We start from the raw sequence: 14910 nt of genomic DNA, 5'->3' as shown, positions 1-14910 counted from the left end.
GGCTGGGGGTGGAGGGTAGTCCGTTTAGCGTGCAATCGACTCGGGATACTTATAAGATACTACCCTGATTTTTTCAGATTTTTTGGTCCAAAAATAAATTAGGCCAAAAACCGGCCTTACCGACCCTCCCCCTTTCCGACAATTTTAATACTTTCTCAATCATAAATGATGAGAATGTCAAGATACATCTTTTTGGTGAAAAATTGAACTATTTGGTTGACAATTAATTTTTTTCTAACTGAAAAGTTAACTATTACATTTGCAATTGAAAATTTATCTTTTTTCGTTAAAAATTCAACTATTTGGTTAAAATTGATCTTTTTTAGTTGAAAAATCATGTACTCTTAGAAAATTCGCTTTTTTTAGTAGAAAATTAATTTCTGGTTCAAACTTTAACTATTTTATTAAAAATATTATGCATTATTTTATTTTATTCATATTTTTTATGAATAATAATAATCTGTAAGGTTAAAATAAAAATAATAAAATTTTGAAAACAATTTTGTTCTTGTAAAGATTCATCATTTTAGATGAAAATTCATATTTAGGCTGGAAAATTTAACCAGTTTTTTTTTTAACTGAAAATATAACTTTTTTTATTCCATCGTTGGTTGAATATTTACATTTTTAATTAAAAATTGATCTTTCTTATTTGAAAATTCAACTATTTAGTTGAAATTGCATTTTTATGGCTAAAATTCAACTATATGTTTAAAAATTAAACTATTTATTTAAAACTTTAACTACACGGTAGAAAATTTACTTTACTATTAAAAATTTCATGTTTCGGTTTAAAAATTCAAGTGTTTTGTGGAAAATTCATGTATTTTCTTGAAAATTCGTTTTTTTTCTAGGAAATTAATCTTTTTTTTTGAAATTTTATTATTACTTGTATATTCAACTAAAAATTAAACTGTTTGGTTAAAAATGCACTTTTTGATTAAAAATGTATCTATTTTGTTAAAAGTTTATTTGGACTTTTAACTATTTTGTTAAGTTCATATATTTTAGTCGAAAATTTAACGGTTTTGTTGAAAACTCGTCCTTTTCAATTTAAAATTATTCTTTTATGGTACGAAGTTTTTTTTTTAGTTTGAAAATTTAAGTATTTGGATAAATGTGCGATTACTTTTGGTTGAATTTCAATCTTTTTTGTTTAAAAAATTCGACCATTTGGTTAAAAATGCATCTTTTTAGTTGAAAAATTCAACAAATCGGTTGAAAGTTGTACTACTTTGTTAAAATAATTTTTTTTGTAAGGATATATCATTTTAGATAAAAATTAAATATTTACATTTTTAGTTAAAAATTGATCTTTTCTATTCGAAAATAAAACTTTATGCCGGTTTAAAAATCCATGTGCTTTGTGGAAAATTCATGTATATTTTGTTGAAAATTCGTTTTTTTTTGGATAAAATTATTATTCTTTTTTGAAAATACATCTTTTTAGCTGTGGATTCAACTATTTTGTCAAATCTCATCTTTCTTGGTTAAATATAACTGGAAGAAAATTCACTTTTTTTTTAAATTAATTTTTCAAACTAGAAATGTAACTTTTTCATTTTTTGTAGAACTTTTTTTTTAATTCAACTATTTGCTGTCGAAAAATGATTTTTGAAACTGAAAATGTAACTATTCCATTCTCGGTTGAAAACTTATAGTTCTTAATTGAAAATTCCACTATTTTGTTAAAAAAAACATATATTTGACTGAAAATTCATATTGATTTAGGTTAAAAATGCAGATTTTTGGTCAGAAATTTAACTTTTTTGTTAACATTTTATTTATTTATTTGAAAATTCAAAGATTTTGTTAAGGTTATATTTTTTAGTCGATATATAACTGTTTTGTTTCAAATTTATTCTTCTGAATGAACGATTAATCTTTTATGGAAGAAACTCGTATTTTTATTTTGAAAATTCAACTGTTTGGTTACAAATTAAACTATTGTTTCAAAAATATAATTATTTTGTTGAAATTCCTCTTATATTGGAGAAAAGTCATATTTCTTAATTGCAAATTTTTGCCTTGAAAATTTAACTGTCTTCGAAAAAATCGTATTGTTTTTGTTTGATGTCCAATCTTCTTGGTTTGAAAATTAGACTATTTTGTACAAAATTCAACTATTAGGTCAGAAATTCTATTATTTTATTTGAAATTAAACTATTTTCTAAACCATTCGATTTTTAAACTTGAAAACTTAACACTTTTGTTGAAAATTCGCCTTTGGGTTGAATATTAAACTATTTTGTTAAAAATGCAATATATTTCGACTTGAAATATTAATAATTCAAAGCCTTTCGTATTGAATTCAATATGACATCAGTATTAATTTGATTTGAAAGAATTCATTCCCCTATTTTCGTGAAAAATCATCGTATTTCTCTTGTTCTAGTATATTTTGGACTGTGAGGTATTAAAAAATCCTTGTTTAACAACGGCTAAAACAAACTTGTCAAAAATAGTCCCACATTGGTAACGAAGTTTATTAAAATATTCAACTTTTTGACAATCACCCTTTTACTTACATTTAAGCTTCTCTTGTCTGGAGTTGAGTCGGTTTGGACTATTCTTTTTGATTGGTCTGAAATGGGACAGCACTTGCATAAATTGTAGAAAATTTACGCGGTCGTTGCCACTTTCTTCGAAAAAAGCATTTACTATTCTATCGCCTAAAGGATTGATTGCTAATTCGGGAATTCTCAAAAAGTCTTCGCGACTAAGAGTCCCACAATCTCCGCGATCAAGGCTTGTGAATCGGCTGTAGAGACGCTCTATTTGATTTGGAGTAACTGTAAATAAAATTAAGCTCAACAAAATTAATCTGAAAAGGATTGGACATTCGTTCTAAATCGATAATTAAGTTTGGGAGTATAAAAAGGTGAGACTTATGAAATATAAAAAAACCAGAGTTAAAATATTTGTAATTGTTAAATTTTCAGCGTAGTGACTTAAAAAATAAGGCATTAGAACTGAAGTTTTTAAAATGAAACATTCTTATTTCGAAGTATTGAATCTGTAATGGTTTATTTTTCAACTCTATCCTATTTGAGACACTTCATTATTTTAAAGTTTAATTTTAAGTTCAGTCATTTGTTTTGCTTGAATGATAAAAAAAAATTATCTCCAAATTTGTGTAGAATCGATTAATATTTAGAGGAGGCGCAAAGACCATGAAGTTTTCCATTAATTTACTATGGGGAAAAGTCAGCTTTTTGTAAGTCTAATATTTAAATGCGACGATATGTTACAAATAATTCCGTGCTTTAGTATAATGATCAGAATTCGTCAGAGAATAATAATTAATCATCCATTTTTGTAGGGCGAATGCCTCTAAGCCACTCTTATGGGTCCCCAAAGAAAACGCCATAAGGGGCAAATTTGAATTTTGCGTTATGTTGTGGTTTATTAACGCTTTCTGAAAGTTTTTTTCCTCATAAATATGTGTGAATCGTTAATTTAAGAATATCAGGTAATTTCTTAATTATTATTTAATTGTATAAACAGCTTTCATTTGTTTAAAAATCTTTTTTCATTTTTTTTCAGTGACAAAAATAACATAACTTGTTGGAATAATTTTACAAATATTTCAATAATACACGTTTGTTCACCTATATAGAAGGGAAAACATTCATAACTGAGCAAGTGACATTTATTCTTGATCTAGCTACAGATATTTGTGGAAACGAGCAAAAGATAATGGTAAAATGTTTCAAGCCGGAATTTGCAGCAAAATTTATTGTGAATATTATTATTAATGTATCATAAATAAATCGTTAAAAAATATTATATAACTGAATTAAGAATGTTGAAACTCTGAATATAGTTTTTAAACTTTTGTAATTTTTTAGAAGTTGGATTAGAATTTATATTATTTCTCCAAATTTCTTACAAACCAAAAAATTCGACTGGAAGCTTCGATTTTGTATGACATGAGTTTTCATAAATTCATAAATTCTTCACATTTTGAGACCCACTGAATCACAAAAAACGATTTTTACGAAGGTGTTTATCTGTCTGTAGTCTGTATTCTGCGCGCACGATAACTTTCAAAAAATTGATCAGATTGGATTCTGCTTTGGCATACTTTTTTAAGGCCTAAAAAGAAAGAACAAGTTCGTACACCAGCTATTTTGGATCAAAATTCAAAAAGTGAGCACGTTTTCAAAATTTTTAAGACCACATATTTTCAAGATTTTAAAATTCTATGAACGGTTATTCATAGTACTCAGAAACCCAAACAATTTAGCCTAATGAATTTTGTCTATAAAAAGAAAATCATTAGAGTTGGAACATTTTCAGAATCAAAAAAAAAAACAAAAAAAAAACTTAAATGAACATTTGAATCCAAACAACGCATGCTATTAAAAAAAAGTCAAGAGAAGAAAAACGTTAATTTTTAAAAGCCCTACAAGATCGTCATAACAACTTTTTTGATTTGGTCGAAAAGTTGAAAATTCAAAATTTGATCGTACCTCAACTTTTTAAAAACACATTTTTTCAAGATTTAAAAATTCTATGTGCTGTTATTTATAGTACTCAGAAACTCAAACAATTTATTCTTATGACTTTTTTCTATTGCAAAAAAATTACCAGAATTAGAGCACTTTTAAAATCCAAAAAACAAACTAAAATGAACATTTTAAGCCAAACAACGCATGCCATGAAAAAAAGTCAAGAGAAGAAAAACGTTGATTTTTGAAAGCCCTAAAAGGTGGTCATAACAAATTTTTTGATTTGGTCGAAAATTTAGAATTTTATCGTAAGAAAAATAATGAAAAATTCAAAAAGTCCGTTTTTTGGTCAAACTATGCAAGATACGAAAAAATTGAATGCACTAAAATTACTCGTCCTAAAAAGATCTAACAATTTTTTAACAATCACTTATCGATAGGACTCGTAGTTTTTATTTTTAGTCGTAAAAAAGAATATTAAAAATAAATTAAATTTTTGGACTAACGACACAAGCTACAAAAAAAACTTGTTTATCCAAAAAAAAGGCTACAAATGGTTATTATTACTGTTTTATAGGATGCGCAGTTTTTGTTTATTCGTAAATTAATCAAACTAAGAAGATTAATTTTTTGACAAACAACGCAAGCTTGAAAAAAATAAATAGACTCATTCAAGTTTTTAATGAATAATTTTTAGAGGACACTGAGTTTTTTCTTTAATCATAAGATATAAGCTTTAAAATAAAAAAATGTAATTATTTTAATACAAAATTTACGAAATTTAAATTAGACCAAACTCCAAATTAAAAATCCCATTTAACGTCCAATAATCAAATTGATGCAAAATCCTGTTATAAAAAACAAGAATCCAATGAGCCTTCAGCTTTAACGAACACATTCTTATCATTATCTTGTAGTTTGCATTCGATTTTGTCGAAAGTGCAAACTTTTTTGCATTATTACAATCTCATCAGAGAAGGTATTAGATTTGTGTAAAATTGCCCCCCCCCCCCCCCAGTTTTTGTCAAATGTCCACGTTTTGAGACCCCCTGAATCCGAAAAACAGGTTTTTATGAATGTGTCCGTCTGTATGTCTGTATGTATTGCTCTGTGAACACGATAATTTTTGAAAAAACTAATCTATTAGATTGCCCTTTGGTACACTCGTTTAGTGTCCTAAAATAAAGGTCAAGTTCGTTAGCCAGCCATTTTGGATGAAAATTTAAAAAGTGTGCACATTTTGAATATTTTTGAGACCACTTTTTAAAAATTCAAAAATTCTCTGTATGGTGATTCATAGTAATAAAAAAATTAAACAATTTATCCTAATGACTTTTTTCGAAAAATCAAAAATTACTAGAGTTATAGCATTTTCAAAATAAAAAAAAATTAAAATGAACAATTTAGGTTAAACAACGCATGATACGAAAAAAAATCTGGAGAGGAAAAACATTGCTTTTTAAAAGCCCTACAAGATTATGATAACAACTTTTTCAATTTGGTCACAAAGTTGAAAATTCCAAATTTGATCGTACAAAACAATTTTGAAACCACATTTTTTCAAGATGTAAAAATTCTATGCACGGTTGTTCATAGTACTTCAAAGCTTAAACAATTTATCCTTCTGACTTTTTTCTATAAAAAGAAAATTGTCAGAGTTAGAGCATTTTTAAAATCCAAAAAAACAAACTAAAATGAACATTTTAAGCCAAGCAACGCATGATATGAAAAAAGTCAGGAAAAGAAAAACGTTGCTTTTTGAAAGCCCTACAAGATTATGATAACAACTTTTTTAAGTTAATCGAAAAGTTAAACCATCCAAATTTGATCGTACCCAAAATAATGAAAAATTCAAAAATTCCATTTTTTGGTCAATCTATGCAAGATACGAAAAAAATGAAAAAGCTCAAATTGCGCCCCTGCAAAGAACTACAAATTTATAATGAATCACTTTTCGATATAAGCTACGAAAAAAATGAGACAAAAATTGTTCATTAAAAAAAGAGCTATAATTTTTGATAGAACACGTAGTTTTTGCTTTAGTCATAAAAAATATCATTCAAAATGAAAATATTATTATCTTTTAATCGTAAAACATAAGATAAAAAATGCAAAAATGAACTTTTTGGAAAAGCACAGAAAAGACGAGAGGACATAGGCTCATATATAGGACCCTATATAGGTTCCTGTATTAGACCCTATGCAGATGTGCAGTAGTTTTTATTTAATCATAAAAAACAACATTAAAAATAAAAAATTATAAAAACAAGGAAATAAGAATTAGTATGATTCAATTTTTATGCATATTATGAATTATAATGATATACATTTATTGAAATGATACTTGTTTCAGAGCAGCTTAGAATACAATTTAAAGCAAAATAAGAAACAAATACAAAAATAATTATGATAAATACAATTTGCTTTTTATTTTGCAAAGACCAAGTGCGGAGTGCGATTGCCATCAGTCGCGTGCCGTAGGTGCGCTCAAACTCTCTTTTAACGAAAGAGAATTCACAATTACAAAATTACAGTGGTGGATGTTATTAGTCTTAATTTCAAAACGTTTGCGCATGAATGTGCGAAAATATAAAGACCGAGCACGTAGCGCGAGGTAAGTACATAATCGAGCGCGAAGTGCGAGATATATGTATAATCGAGCGTGAGATAAATACAACATCGAGCATTCGAGCGCGCAGATTTTTTTTCCTTTTGTTACCCTAAAAAATAGAAATAACCTTTTTTCTCATAAAATTTTTGACAGATTTTAATATTCTTACATACTACTTTGTTTTCTAAGAAAACTTGTAAATTGTCAAACAAATTGTAACTGTTTAGACAATTAAATTTTGTTTAAATATTTTATTTTTATCATTTTTCAAAAGACTGAAATATTTCTAGGTACTACTTTGTTATCTAAGAGTACTCTTAAGGGTTTAAGCAGGTTGAAATTGTTTAAAAAAATGATTAAGTGGGCTTCAGCAAAACAAATAAATAACTCATAGCAATTAAATCTGTGTAAAAATTGAGCGAAAAAACGCATTTTTCCCTCTCTGTCGATAAAAACAAAATCAGTTAAATAAAATAAAATTGTTAAACAATTTCAATTTTATTAAACATTCAAGAGTATTCTTAGAAGTCAAAGTAATACTTCAAAATATTAAAATCTGTCGAAATTTTGATGAAATCAAATATTTTTCTTGATTTTTTCAGTTAAACTATTTACTTGAATAAAAACGAGTTATTTAAAGAATTCTAAAATAATTTAACCAAATTATTTTATAGTTATCATCGATTAGAACACTCATAAAGCCTAGAAAGTACGTTCATTTCGCGACTTATCTGAAAAAACAAATATTTAAACAAATCAAAACTATTTAAACAATAGAAAATTAGTTAAAACTTACTAAGTATTATTGAATTAACTATGCATGAATATTTATGAAAAAACATCTTTTAAAAAACGTTAATAAATCGTAATATTACGTAAAATCAGTGGTTGAATCATTCTCGCTCAAAAATTGAGAGTGATTCTTATCCTCTGACATATTCTGAACAACATACTGAAACAAGGAATTATTTTGATAATATCGTCACATTTAAATATTATATTTAGAAAAGGCTGTTTTTTCCCATATTAAATCAATGGGAAACTTCATAGTCTTTGCGTGACTCCTCAATATCAACAGATTTCGCTCAATTTTTGAGATTTTTTTGGGCATTCAAACAAAGTTGGGGATCGGAGCTAAGACATTCTAAAAGTGACCATAAGCCACCCTAATATATTATAAGATAAATTGATCTTTGAACTGGAACGACACTTTTACTCTTTTGTGAAACTGATTTTGAATAAAGGAACCATAAAAGAACTTTCAGGTACAAACAAAAATAGAATTTGGCAACTGAAATCACAAAAATAATCTCCATTTATAATATTTTTAAATAGTAACAATCCAAAAAATGATTTCACGTTAGAGGTTATGTTACAAGTACGTGTAATTATCTACGCACTTTATTAATTTAAACACCACTAATCAACTGCACATAATGAGATTTTAAGTTATTTAAATATAAAGGCATTGTTTGTAAACTTACATCCTGTTGCTTCCTGTATTTGAGCGATTTCATCCTCTCGTAAAAGTAAACTTGAACTGTTACCCATTTTTTTGACGCTTTAGATTAATGTCTGAAATGTACTAAAGTGAAAATGATTTTTGCATGCACTTAACTTTGCATGGAGCTGAGTAACTGATTAGTCATACATCTGACACATATCCAAAAATTTTCTAAAGGACAAGATCAAAGTGCGTGGAATTATTGGGAGTTTTCAAACACGATTTTTGACACTTGTACTGTAGGTTATATTGATTTTTCAGGTTTGGTTAGAATCTCGAACATACGATAGTCGATTATTGAAATCCCGGTGGCGGCGGCGCTGCTGTTTTTCAAAAGTAACTTGCTGATTATGTTTATTTATGAAGCTTATTGTTATTTAATGTGTTTTTTGAGTAAGTTCATAGATATTTTTTGTTAGCATTTATATTAATGAGTAAACTGGGTATTATTGTCAAGGTGTCTACCTGACCAGGATTTTTCTCTCTAATGTACTAACACAATTTCAAAAATTTCCTGTCTCAAGAAGTATTTTTTAGAAAGTGCAAAATTATCATCTGTACTTTGGGACAGGAAAGTTTAGTAAAGGATACAAATTTGGAGTTTTTTATCAGGAATTTCAGTAAAGAAGTATAATTTTGACAATCAGGAATGTAAGTTGCCATAAAGAATTAAAATTTTGACTTTTAAACAAGAAATTTCGCAAATGATAATAATTTGAACTTTGGAATACGCAATTTTTTAACGAAAATTTGACATTGGGACAGGAAATTTTCTGAAAAAATTACAATTCTAAGTTGGGACAGGGGATTTCAGTTATGAATTATAGTTTCAACTGTGAGACCGGGAATTTCCTAAAAGATTTATAATTCTGACTTTGGACAAAAAATAAAAAGGGATATATAAAAAAATAAAGAATTAAAACTATCCTGTCTTGAAACCGTGATTTTTTAAAAATAAATATAATTATAAGTTGTGATAAAGATTTTCAGTAAAGAAATATAATTTTGAATTTGGGGTAAGGAATTCCGGTGAAAAAATGTACTTTTTACTTTAGGTCAGGAAATTTTAGGGAAGAAATATAATTTTGACATTTGATACAGGGGATTCCAGCAAGGAATTTTAATTTTGAATTTTGAACATCGAATTTCGAAAAGTATGATAATTTTTACTTTAGGAGAGGAATTTCCGAAAAAGATAGAATTTTGACATTGGTACAGGGAATTCAAAAATTACAATACTTAGTTGGGACAGGACATTCTAGTAAAAATGATAAGTTTGACTTTGAGACATTGCTTATTCTAGAAAATTTATAATCCTGTTTGGGGCCAGGGAATAAATAAAAAAGTGTGAAAAAATGCACGCAAATTATTAAAATTATCTCGAATTGGAATAGGTAATTTCCTAAAATAATTTTAATTTTCAGTTGCAACATGGAATTTCAGTAAAGAAATATAATTTTGATAAGTGGGACAGGGAATGTCCGCAAAGAATTTTATTTTCATTTTTGAGTAATAAAGTTTGTAAAGAATTATCATTTTAACTTTAGGACATAAAATTTCCGTCAAAGATTAGAATTTTGACATTGGGACACAAGTTTTTCTAAAAATAAATATAATCATAAGTTGGGCCATGGAATTTCAGTAAAGAATTATAATTTGGATTTTGAGACAGAGGGACTTTTCTATAAGATTTGTAATTTTAACTTTGGGACAGGTAATTTCTGCAAAAAAATATTATTTTGATTTTGGGTTTTAGAGAAATTTTCTAAAAGAATCATAAATTCTAAGTTGCGATGTGAAATTTCAGTAAGAAATACAATTTTGAGTTCAGGACAGGGAATTTCCGTAAAAAATTATACTTTTCACTATGGGACAGGAATTTTAAGCAAAAAATAAAATTTTTGATTTTGTGACAGGAAATTTCAGTAAAGAAATATAATTTTGACTTTGGACAGATAATTTTTGCAAAAACTTATAATTTTGACTTCAGGGCAGAGAATTTTCTAAACAAATTAAAATTATCAGTTGGGACAGGGTATTTAGTCAAAAAAATATAATTTTGAAAACTGGGAAGAAGAATGACAGTAAAGAGTTTTATTTTTAACTTTAAAGCAGGAAACTTCGAATAGAATTATAATTTTAACTTTAACATTCGTAATTTTCGTGAGAGAAAAATTTGACATTGGGACATAAAAATTTATTTAAAAATTACAATTCGTTGGGACAGGGGATTTCGCGAATAAAGAAATCTAATCTCGAATAATTTTAAAAGACATTCAAAAGGTTTAGAGGTTTTGAACAGATGAAAAAATTATTAATTATTTGAAGGGATTTAATGTTATTTAAAAGAGAATATAGATTTCTTGAGGATTCTAAAAATGTCGATAATAAGATTTCAAGAAAAGTCGAAAAAATCTACACGATTTTCCGGCACTCCTCTTTTATTTTTAAAGATTTGATACATTTTTGGAATGTGTTTAGTTAATTCAAAGGAATATTGAAATCATCTTTTTTGGTTGAAAATTCAACTAGTACTTGAGAAAAATAAACATTTTTGTTTGAAAATTCGTCGTTTCTGCTAAAAATTCATCTCTTTGGTTGAAAATTTAATTATTTGTTTGCAAAACTTATATATTTTCTTGAAAATTAATCTGATTTGGTTCAGGATTCAACTATTGAAATATCAAATATCACATTTTTTGTTGAGAATTCATCTTTTTTGTGTGAAAATTAATCTGTTTGGTAGAAAAATAATCAATTTGATATAAAATTCAACCATTTAGTTTTAAATTAACCTTTTGTGGAAAATTCATATTTTCGGGTTAAAATACTAAACTATTTTTTATAGAAAATGCGTTTCTTTTGTCAAAAATTAACTTTTTTCTTGAAATTTTTTATTTAACTTATCTGCGAAATTTTGAAAATTTGTTTTGAAGTTTCTTAAGAATCTTTAGGAAATTATATTTATATAAACTTAGAAAATAAATATTTATTCGAAATTCTTATTTTGTATTTAAAATTGTGTTTCCGTTTATTCGGAAAACTACTTAATACTTTGCGTTCCACCATTCTTTTAATCATGATTAGGGGAAGATAATCACGGGTTAACTTAACCGCCTAATAATGGCTGGTTATGGAGTTTAATCAGTGATTAAAAAATGAAAAGTGAAATTAAAGTGCAAGTGCAGTGAGTGCAGTATACAGGAAGGAAATATGGCTCTGTTTTACAATGATATTTTATCCTCATCTGATGATGATGAACAATTGCCACTTTTCTTCTATTACACTTGCCACTGAAAACACTCGTAACCTCAAACTTTGGGAATCTTATGATATGCTAATATGGCGCCGAGTGTTCATGAAGAACTTCGTTCTAATCAATGAGAGCCGCCGTTATAACAGAAAGACCTAGAAACTAGACCTTATTACGAACAAAGTATATGATTAGTTAACCAGAGGTTGAAAATGCTTGGTAGAACGCATCGCTGGTTAACGCTGATTTAATCATTGATTAAAAAATAATCCTGATTAGTTAATCATGGATTTAATCAGAGTTGGTGAAATTGGCTCTTAGTCTTTTTAAATTGAATAAAAAATTTTTCTTTTGAAAAAAAATCCAGAATCGGTCATGAATTGACTTCAAGTTATTTTGAATCTATTTTTTCATCCCTTGTCTAGTGGGTCGACACTAGGACAGGGAATTTCTGTGAAGAATTATAATTTTGTGTGTTGGGACAGAGAATTTCAGTAATTGGAAATTTTGAAAAATAGTTTAAATTCTGATTTATAACAAGGAAATTTACAAGAACAATCTGGAACCGGGAATTTTCGTTGAGAATTATAATTTAGGCTCTACGAGCAGGGAATTTTCATAACGAATTATTATTTAATTTTGAACAGAGAATTTTTAACATGGAATTGAAATTTTAGAAAATAATTTTAATTCTGATTTAGAATAAGTGATTAAAAAAAATGCATGTTACAATTAAAAATTACAATTCTTTTACAAAACTCTCTATTCCAAATCAGAATTGTAATTCTTATGACCAAAAATTATCTGATGTTCCAACCCAAAATGAAAATTCTTTTCTAAAATTCCCTGTTCCAAATCATAAATCTTTGAAGTCTTTTAAAATATTTAGAAATCTCTTGATATCTTTGAAAATCGTTTGAAATCATTCAAACCTTATAAACTTTATGAAATTGACTTTTGATTCCAAAAGAGCATATTCTGTGCAGAAAAAAGATATTTAATCAGTTTTCTAAGTTTATAATTTGTTTCAAGGAATTTACTTGGGTGTTTTAAAGTTGATTGTACGTATATTGTTGGTCATTTATAAATATTGTAAATTCTATTATATTTAATTTTTTAATAACCCATTTTGGAATTTGATCATTATTTACTTGTTTACTTAGGGGTGATTGTGGCTGGAGTATGCTTTATTTAAGGATCATCATAAAAATCAACAAAGAGCTAAAAAAAAAAAAAAAATGAAAATTAAACTTACAAAAGGTGAATCTGAAAAAATTTTGGATCAGAAAATTAAATTATGAGGATTCAGCGAGCTATGTGCATCTCGCATTTCTTAATTTTCAAATGCGAATCCATTGAACGATGTCCATCAGGTCTAACGTTATTCTCAGCCTCCCATGGCGGGTGAATATTGTTTGCACAATCTTTGTACCTTATGTTTGATTAGGACAGCCAGGTGATGCTCCTCGTCGTTTTCTCCCCATTTTTCATTCTCGAACAATATTATACGTTCAGAAAAAATGTCCAATTCTTTTTATCATAAAAATGGTTAAATTTATAATTTTCTCGTAATTTAGTGTTCCATTTTTCATCTCTTATTTAGTTAATTTTTTAGAAGAATAATATATTATATATTAAGTAATAAATTAATCTTCTTCATTGAAAATGAAATGCCTAATTGAAAGTTGTGATAACATTGCTAAAATTTTTTTTAAATAATTTTACATTTGGTTGAAATATAAACGATTTTACTGTAAATCCGTCTTTTTTCGGCTGAAAATCAATTTTTTCAACTGCAAATGTGACTATTTAATTTTTGGATGAAAATTAATCGTTTTTAGTTTAAAGTTCAACTACATATTTCGGTAGGTGGAAAAGTGTAGCCGTTTGTTTGAAAATGACATTATTTTCGTAGAAAATTAAACTATTTAGTTAAAACTTCATATTTTTGGTTAAAAAATCAACAGCTTTCTAAAGGATTAGCCTTTTTGATTTAAAAATTCAATAATTTGGCGTAAATCGGTTTTTATCTCTTGACTGAGAACTATTTCCTGGTGGAAAGTTGAATTTCTTTGTTAAAAAGTCGGATATTAGCTAGAGTTCACGACCGACGCAGTACCAAGCAAGTTGTAATTCAGAATAAATACCAGTACTGTCTGTTACTACTGTGCCAACCATCGGAATAGTACTGGTTTACTACTGGCTTAATGACAGGTAATCTACTGGCGCAGTACTGATACATATTACTGATAACATACTGAAACAAGAGTTCAACGAACGGCTGGCATTATACTGGTTTACAACTGGCCCAGTACTGACCATCACCACTGGTGCAATACCATTACAGGAGTTACGCCAACGGTTGGCGTGTTACTGAGTCGAGTACTGGCCCAGTACTGATAGGGATTATTGGTAAAATACTGAAATAAAAGTTTAACCAACGGGTGGCATCATACTTGCGTACCACTGGCTGAGGAATGATATGAGTTACTGGTGAAATACTGGCACCGGCGTTCAACCAACGGTTGGTACCATACTGGTGTACTACTGGCTTAGGAATAATATTTATTACTAGTGAAATATACTGACATAAGAGTTTAACCAGCGATTGGCATCGTACTGGTTTGCAACTGGCCCAGTACTGACCATTACTACTGGTGCCATACAGACACAGGAGTTTCACCAACGGTTGGCGTGATACTGGATCTACTACTGGCGCAGTACTGATACGTATAACCGGTCAAATACTGACACAAGGGTTGAAACAACGGTTGGCATCATCCTGGTGTACTACTGGCTTAATATTAATATGCATTACTGGCTAAATACCGGCATCGGTGTTTCGCCAGCGATTGGCGTAGTTCTGGCCACATAATAACTTCAAGTGCTAATTGAAAACCGAGATAAGAGTACAGCCAATGGTTGGCGTGATACTGGTGTATTACTGGCTTAGAAGTGGTATACATATCTGGTGAAATACTGGTACGGGCGCACAGTGGGGTGAAATCGGAAAACGAGGTTCAAAATGACATTTAGAACGCAATTATGCACCGATTTTAGAATTTTTTTTTTTGAAAAATTCAGAACT

At 28.1% G+C, this 14910-nt stretch overlaps 1 protein-coding gene across 1 annotated transcript in view; it reads right to left on the bottom strand.

Moving 5' to 3' along the window:
• The window catches only part of LOC117180563 (calcineurin B homologous protein 1), an 18716-nt gene extending 9903 nt beyond the window's left edge, over positions 1 to 8813 (bottom strand). The window contains exons 1-2 of the mRNA XM_033373058.1: positions 8550 to 8813; positions 2529 to 2792 (exon numbers count right to left, since the gene is read on the bottom strand). Of these exons, the coding sequence (XP_033228949.1) occupies positions 2529 to 2792; positions 8550 to 8616 (331 nt within the window). The 5' untranslated portion in view covers positions 8617 to 8813. The remainder of the gene's footprint in view (positions 1 to 2528; positions 2793 to 8549) is intronic.
• Positions 8814 to 14910: the final 6097 nt, after the last annotated feature.

This window comes from Belonocnema kinseyi, chromosome 9 (assembly GCF_010883055.1).
Source record: "Belonocnema kinseyi isolate 2016_QV_RU_SX_M_011 chromosome 9, B_treatae_v1, whole genome shotgun sequence".
NCBI lineage: Eukaryota > Metazoa > Arthropoda > Insecta > Hymenoptera > Cynipidae > Belonocnema > Belonocnema kinseyi.
This window is presented reverse-complemented; position numbering and strand designations above follow the sequence as displayed.